Here is a 7,981-nt window from a genome sequence, read left to right as displayed (position 1 = left end):
CTCCGACTGGAGTGAGCGGGGGGGATTGTTTGGGAGGAGGCGGGGGGGGGGTCCTTGACGTATGATGGCCCCAGGCTGTAGAGGGCTTGACAGGTCGATACCGGCAGCACCTTGGCATGAGCCTAGGGGGGCACGGGAAGCCAGGGAAGGCGGGAACGTGGCTAGAGTGATCTGGTCGGCCCTACAGCCCATTCCAGTCGACTCTGCACCAACTGCAGCTTCTGGGCTGTTCTGAAGGGCAGCCCCACGGACAGTGCACGGAAGCCATCGAATGCAGACGTTACCCCAGGGCAGGCACCACCGCGGTGGCCAGATATCTTTCCAGTCAGGAAGGGCTGCAGCCGCCTCACCCGATGGAGCTGGTGAAAAGCCCCCTGGGCCACCACAGCCGCTTGCCTATCCAACAGGAGCACCCCCAGGCTACAAACCGGCTCCTTGAGGGGAAGGGCTTGCTAGCCCTCAATCCATTCCAAAAGCGCCTCCAGGCCTCTGTTCACAGCCCAGCCCCCAGCCCCACCTACACACTCTACTGAGAGAAGGACACTTCCCTGCCATCGTGCAGCTCCCCACTTCCTGTCCTCCCAGCCCCAGGCCTCTGCAGTCCGGGCCGCTGCGCTGTAGCTCTGCACTGCTGCGCTTCCGCTTCAGAGGGCCACCCGGGGCACCTGCTGGCCAGGAGGCGGTTGGTCTCATGCAGGACCTCAGCAGCAGCAGCCCTCCGTCGGGCAGGGTCTCCACAGTCGCCCCCCCCCACTCTCCCTCATGATTTGTCACAGGCCCTTAATTGGTTCAGCTGAATTGTGAGATCTGGCTTCTATAGCCACAGAGTCTCATAAGAACACCCAAAGAGCCCTGATGGACCAGCCCAGGGAAGGTCCCTCTAGTCCAGCCTCCCGTCTCACACAGGGGCCAGCCAGTTCCTCTGGAGGGCCAGCAACAGGGCATAGAGACCGAGGCCTTCGCCTGAGAAGGACACCAGAAGAGCCCTGCTGGATCAGACCAGGGAGGGTCCCTCTAGTCCAGCCTCCCGTCTCACACAGGGGCCAGCTAGTTCCTCTGGAGGGCCAGCAACAGGGCAGGGAGGCCGAGGCCTTCCCCTGATAAGGACACCAGAAGAGCCCTGCTGGGTCAGACCAGTGAGGGTCCCTCCAGTCCAGCCTCCCGTCTCACACAGGGGCCAGCCAGTTCCTCTGGAGGGCCAACAACAGGGCAGAGAGGCCGAGGCCTTCCCCTGATAAGGACATCAGAAGAGCCCTGCTGGGTCAGACCAGGGAGGGTCCCTCCAGTCCAGCCTCCCGTCTCACACAGGGGCCAGCCAGTTCCTCCGGAGGGCCAACAGCAGGGCAGAGGGGTTGAGACTTTCCCCTGATGTTGCCTTCTGGCTCTGGGATCCAGAGGATTAGTGCCTCTGAATGTGGAGGTTCCCCGTGGCTAGTAGCCATTGACAGACTTTATCCCCCATGAATGTATCTACTCCCCTTTTAAAGCTGCTTGTTCCTGTGGCCAGCACAACACCCCCTGGCAGCGAATCCCACATTTCAATCACTCTCTGACCAAAGTTCCCTTGAAGAGGGGGACAGAATACATTCTGAATTGTAAAAGCAGGTTTGCTTGGAATGGCGCTGCCGCAGTCTGCAGACCGAGAGTCACACTCACTGCTGTCATGGATGGGGTCAGAGATCACGGGCTTCAAGGCGAGCGTGAAGTCCCCACTGCTGTCGCGAAGGTAGGCACTGAAGCGCAGGCGGACGATGCTCAGGTCCATCGTCTTCTTCAGCTCCTTGGCCTCCTGCTCAATCGCCTCCAGCTCCGATGCTGCCAAAGCAGACGCCACACTGCGGTGAGGAGAGGCAGCCCTGGGCATGCTGGGAGCCCCGCCGCCACCACCCCCGCCTGACCGGGTGCCCCCTCCCCCCCCACAGCTGCTAGGGCTACGATCAGAGCCGGTCTGGTGCAGCAATACGGTCTGCAGAAAACCAGGGGAACAGCTGTGAACCCATACAAAGGAACACCGGCCCACTTTCTTCGAGTCGTGTCACCTCTGCTCAAGGGCCACGGCAAATGTGAACCCGTATGTGACCCATGACCTTCTCCCTCGGACATTTTGCCAGTGTCGGCGGGAGGGACACCTCTTGGCTGCATCTGTGTGCCGTAGCTGCCTCAGAGAACTAACGTCCCAGCATGAAACTTCCTGCATGTTTTTATAGGCTATGGAGGTGGACCCCCACATTAGAGATGAGGAGTGAGGCCAAGGGAATGCGACTTCCCTACAACTGCCCACTTGGTTTGTGGGTGAGGTGAGGCGTGGGCGTACTGCTCCCTGCGCAACATGCACCACCAGCCCGAGAGAGACCAGAGCTCTGCCTGCTTAGCCAGATGGGACTTCTGCAGGAAACACACACACCCCACACACACCCGAGAAACAGACCCCCCGCTGTGCATCTTCTGGAGGGCCCAGAATGCGGCTCCAAGTGGTGTCTCCCGGCTCCTCCAACTAGCTTGCAAAGTCTTGTAAAACAAGGGCCAGCCTGACTTGCTCAGTATTTGCGCTGACCTAGCACAAGGCCGCAAATGCTGCGCTGTGCCACCTACCCACAGAGGCTGGATAGGCTGAGGAAATCTTCCAAGTGGTCCTCACCCGCCCTACGTTTTAAGAGCCACAACCCACAGAACCCCAGTTGGCCAGAAAACCCTACTAGTTTTAGGGGTATCCTTATTGACAAGAAAACGGGGCTTTGCACATGCTCAGCAGCCGTGTGTGCTCTGCTCTTTCCATTCACCTGCCTGCTTTCTGTCTCCCCCCCCCCACCTCTTTCCTGTCACCTGCCGTCAAGTACCTTCAATTTGGGAGCACACCTGGGAGTCCAAGTGGTATAACCATGTTTGCTGAGTAAAGCAAAAAATTTTTTGAACTGGGGGGGGGGGGGGATGATGCAAACTCGCAAGACCAGCCCCGGAGGCCACGGCCTTCTCCTTGACCACACCCACCCACCACCCACACACCCCCGTCCCTGGCTCCAGGTCACCTGTCGGAGGCTGCATCCTGTTCCGCATCTTCTGCTTATGCAGCTTTTCCTTGATGATCTCCATCATGTTTTTCTTTGTCACGTGAAGCACACCCAGGTTATTAAATCTGAGAAAGAACACATCCACACAGCATTTGAGAACAAGACACAAAGCACCGGGCTGGGCAGCTACAAAGCAAGCCAGGGCACTACTGCGGAAACAGACTCTACTGAAGATGAGATCCACCTTCCCTTCCTCATACAAGCTGTGAAAAAAGGATACGGGAAGGTTGCAGACCCACACGGGAGCCACCAGAGAATGAGGGGGCTCCGCAGTGTTCTACGCAGAAGAAGCAAGATCCCATGGCTGGAGGCCACCTGTGCACCAAGGAGGCACCCCAAGGCGGTAGGCAGAAGGCTCCCAGTTGCTCCTCCACACGCAGCACAGAAGTGTGCAGAAGGCAGGAGCCCCCCACTGTAGCAGGACGGCCAAGAGTTCCAAGTAATCCCCCAATTGACTGTAGACTGGGTTTTCTGTTTGATTTGGACAGGCAGTGAGAACCCCAGAATTCAAGAGGTCCTAGCAGGACACCCATTTAGAACTTCAGCACTGGGCTGCTGAAGACCAATTGCATGCATTCAGCATTAGGCACTTAAGATTTGTCTTTCTGTGTAGAACAGTAGGAGATACACGTGAAAAATAACTGAACTGCAAAAGCCAGAACTCCTCTAGTCAAACCTCATCTCGGCCACAAACATAAGGGAAACCACAGTTTCTCAGCCAAACCCCCCCCCCCCCCAAAAAGGGAATAAAGGATTGCATAGATAATATATGTGAAAGGAAGATTTTTGTCTTTCATGGCAAATTTGATTTGGTAGTAGCAAAGGGACATTGCAAAAGCAGGGTACTTTCACATACACTAAATAACGCACCTTCACTCTACTTGCAATGCACTTTGCAACTAGATTTTACAGTGTGAAATGACAACATCCACTTGAAAATGGCCGCTGAAGTGGACTGAAGCGTCACTGTTTAGCATGTGTCACAGTGCCCCCCCCCCCAGTGTCTGCACCCTCATGTTCACCCTGAACTCCTCCCCCCGCACAGAGAGTGGGAATCCGGTTCAAGGCAATCGGCAGGCCTGCCTGGAGGAGGCAGCTGCCTCTAAAGCAGGAAGGAGGTTTCGGTCTTGCAACAAGCAACTGCACGGAAGCTGGTATTTGTCTGGCTCGGTACACTGTGTCACAGAGCACCACCACCCCCTGCGCAGAATGGCACGGGGTACGCAAGACTCTTCATGCACAGGCAGCACCCAGCAGATTAGGTACCCAACCCGGGCTTCTTTGGAAGCACGTGCAACAAAGTCCTTTGATAACATCTCACTCTTCGTAAAACTGTCTGCTTGTCATGAAGCCCTGTGAACGTCTTAAAATGTGACCCAAACGAGAATGCCAGGAAGGCCATGGCCACATGCACAGCACCATCCAGCACACTCTGACGCTCTAAACCACTTCCAGATGCTGGCCAAGGCAGCTCGAATCCTGAGCTCCTCACACACGGAGATGGAGGGGACCGGGGCCGTAATTACTGGCCACTCGGTCCACTTGTGACTGAGACGGGACTCAGATGAGAGTGCGGCAGGCACGCAAGGCCTTCAAGCTGTTCTGCAAGAGACCACAGACTCCGTCATCTCTTGCGGCTGAGATACGGAGTTAGCCACCAAAAAGATAAAACTCTGTCTTGTGCAAAGAACAGCACACATGTGAGGTTCTCCGTAAGGAGCCCCAAGGGTTCCCAAAAGGGCCCAAAGGGCCCCAATCTCATTGTGGCCAGGCTAGTTCCTGGGACCACTTAAGTGTCAAAGTCCTGCAAAGGTGCTGGAGACCCTTTGCTCAGTTCAGCCCCGAGAAAGCCACGCACAAACAGGAAGTCAGTCCCAACCGGGCCCGGATCCCAGCCCCCGCTCCAATACATACTGCGCAGTCATGTCCTTTGGGCCCACCGTCACCACGCAGTTGCCCGCTTCATTGCACTGCTTCCCCACCAGGCTGTGGGCGTGCACCTGAGGAGGGTCCGTGTGAGTCACCAGGTCCACCTCTATCTTGGCCTGCCCAACATAATTGGAGATCTGCCAAAGAAAGGGGGCCGGGTAAGGTCAAAATGTCCTTTGCTGGTAGGAAAGGAAAACAACCGTTCTTTATTTATTTACTGGGATTTTTACCCCGCCCTCCCCGCAAAACGGGCTCAGGGCGGCTTACAAGGGGCAAAGCCCATATAAAACAGGATAAAAGCAATAAAAACATTAATATCACAACAACAACAATACTCAATTGAAAGCAGGATGGTCTCCGGATACATGCCAGATGGTAGACAGACAGTTCTCCAGGGATGATGTTATCCTATAGCCTATCCCAACCAGGTAAATCCAGTGGTATCAGTCACGCAGAAATACTGGCAGATCTTCCTGGGCCATCCTTAACCCCGATGTTATTCACTGCATTGGTGGCAGTGGTCGTGGCGGCCCCTATGTGAAAGCCTGGCAGAAGAGCTCCGTCTTGCAGGCCCTGCGGAACTGCATAAGGTCCCGCAGGGCCCTGATCTCCTCTGGGAGCTCGTTCCACCAGGTAGGGGCCACCACCAAAAAGGACCTGGCCCTAGTCGCGGCAAGCCTTGCCTCCCGGGGGCCTGGAACCACCAGGTGATATTGTGCCCCGGACCGAAGTGCTCCCAATTGGGGGTATATGTGGGGAAAGGCGGTCCCCTCAGGTAAGTCAGACCCTGGCCATATAGGGCTTTAAAGGTAAGCACCAGCACTTTGAAGCGGATTCGGTATGCTACTGGCAGCCAGTGCAGCGCTTTCAGCCCAGGCTGGATATGCTCCCACTTGGGGAGACCCATCATCAGCCTGGCCGCCGCATTCTGCACTAGCTGCAGCTTCCGGATCTGTGCCAAAGGCAGCCCCATGTAGAGAGTGTTACAGTAGTCTAACCTCGAGGTGACCGTCGCGTGGATCACTGTTGACAGCCATACCCCCTTTAGCCCCTTAAGAATTACCCTCAACATCTTGTACCATTCCTCTCTACTATCAGGCCACTTCCAATGAGTTCCTCCTGATACCAGCCTCTAGCTGCCCAAGAAGACACCACGGAGAATTCAGGAAGAAGCCTGCCATCCGGTACAAGAATATAAATGGAACCCTGGTGCACACACAGATAAATCACAGTCCATTCACATACACTCACTTCTAAAGAGATTATTCATGTACCCTAGAAGCCCAAGGTGGATTAACAGTCATCATATCCAAATACATACAATAAAAATACAAAGCAATTCGTACAAACAGGGTCAGGCCTTGATCAGGCAAGCAGACAAACCAAGCCAACAGCCCAAGCAACCCCGCCTCCTGGCCTTCCGGCACCCACCCGGCTATGCTCCTGCTGCCCCCCAGTTTTCAAACGTGCCTCTGATTTCCTGCCCCTGAGGCTCCACCGCAGTGCCAAAAAATGCCGACCTTCCAATATCACAATAATGTGCACAAAAATAAATCTTTGCGACACTTTAGTTGCGTATCTTAATATTGAGAACAGAAACCTAGTAAGTACTCTGGTGCCACTGCTTCAACGTCTCAGTACAGGATTTCTTTGGCAGAAGCTGGATCACCTGGTCTCCCTCTGACCCAAAGGCATGACCCCCCCCCCCAAAAAAAAACGTACAGTAACTGACTTGTTCTCCAAAGATTGTCTCCTCACCTGGAATACCACCCATGCTGTTTATCTCACACAGAGGTGCACCCTGGCAGGGGCCAAAGGCAGCTTGGGGGCGACTACAACAGGGGGGGGGGGAGGCCAATCTCCTGGAGTTTTCCCTCTCTTGCTCTTTGCCAGGCTGACCAGTAGCTATCCTCAAGGACCAAGGGAGGCAGGGCCGCCGGATTGAAGATCAGTTTTAACCAGAAGGCGGCTGCAAAGAGCCACACGCGGGCCTCCCAGGAGATCTAAGGAGGGCGTTCGGAAGGCATCGCGGGACTCCAAGGATCAATTGCAAAAACTTGCTTCCAATGAGCGCCTTTCTTTATAGACACAGAGCTGTGAACCATACAGGAGCTGGGAGAAAACCTTTCCTTAGACGACCTCGACTGCTGCATGGCTAAAGGCAGTAGAATCTCTGAAGGGCAGACGAGGCCTTTTGACTAAGATCAAGTGTGTGCAGCATGACATGTAATCCCGGGCGCAACAATAAAACTGGGAGGAAAAGACGGAAACAGGGAGTAATTCCCTTGTTAAGAAAGGGGTGCCCAAGTTAAAAAAAGGAATACCAGAATATAAATGCTTGATCAATCTCTCCCTTATTATAATTGAATAGCAACGGTCTATATTGAACGTTCTAAATTTGGCCCCTTTAGTGTTTGGCCGGAAGAACTGTCAGTCAGAAGACGCTGGCTGGGTTGACTGGCTGCTTTGTGCAGTCCCGCCCAGCATTTCAAGGTCTTTTGCATATGGAAGCTGATTGGACTTCACTCCATTCCACACCTCAAACTCCCCCCCCCGCAAGGCAGTTGGAATTTTCAGTTGCATAGACAGATACAATGCCATACTCCCCACCCTACTGTATTCTGAGTAAAATATGTCCTCACTCAGAACACATCACTTCCCCTTCAAAAGAAACAAACCCAATAACACAATCATGCCACACCACAAAGACAACAGATCACACCACAAGCAGAATACCACAAGGCAAAAAATGATAGGAAAAGGTGCCAGCAGTCACCCCATTACTGCCACAGAGAGCGCTTCAGAGGATGGTGTGCAGGTCCCAGGTTCATGTTTTAAAAGCAGCCTGGGGAATTATGGACCATTCACACACTTTCAACCTTAACATACCTCATAGAGTAGTTGTGTGGATCATATGAGGGAGAGGAGAATGATGTCAGCTGCTTTGGTTCCCACTGCAGGGAAAGACTGCCCTTTCTGAGGCT

General features: G+C 54.3%; 1 protein-coding gene across 1 annotated transcript in view; it reads right to left on the bottom strand.

Annotated features, from left to right (window-relative positions):
* The window catches only part of NFKB2 (nuclear factor of kappa light polypeptide gene enhancer in B-cells 2 (p49/p100)), a 42,649-nt gene that overhangs the window by 16,763 nt on the left and 17,905 nt on the right, over positions 1–7,981 (bottom strand). The window contains exons 4-6 of the mRNA XM_015412193.1: positions 4,983–5,134; positions 3,027–3,133; positions 1,657–1,815 (exon numbers count right to left, since the gene is read on the bottom strand). Coding sequence (XP_015267679.1) covers positions 1,657–1,815; positions 3,027–3,133; positions 4,983–5,134 — 418 coding nt within the window. The remainder of the gene's footprint in view (positions 1–1,656; positions 1,816–3,026; positions 3,134–4,982; positions 5,135–7,981) is intronic.

The sequence above is a fragment of the Gekko japonicus genome, unplaced genomic scaffold (assembly GCF_001447785.1).
Source record: "Gekko japonicus isolate JY-2015 unplaced genomic scaffold, Gekko_japonicus_V1.1 scaffold2413, whole genome shotgun sequence".
In the NCBI taxonomy this organism is placed as follows: Eukaryota; Metazoa; Chordata; class Lepidosauria; order Squamata; family Gekkonidae; genus Gekko; species Gekko japonicus.
This window is presented reverse-complemented; position numbering and strand designations above follow the sequence as displayed.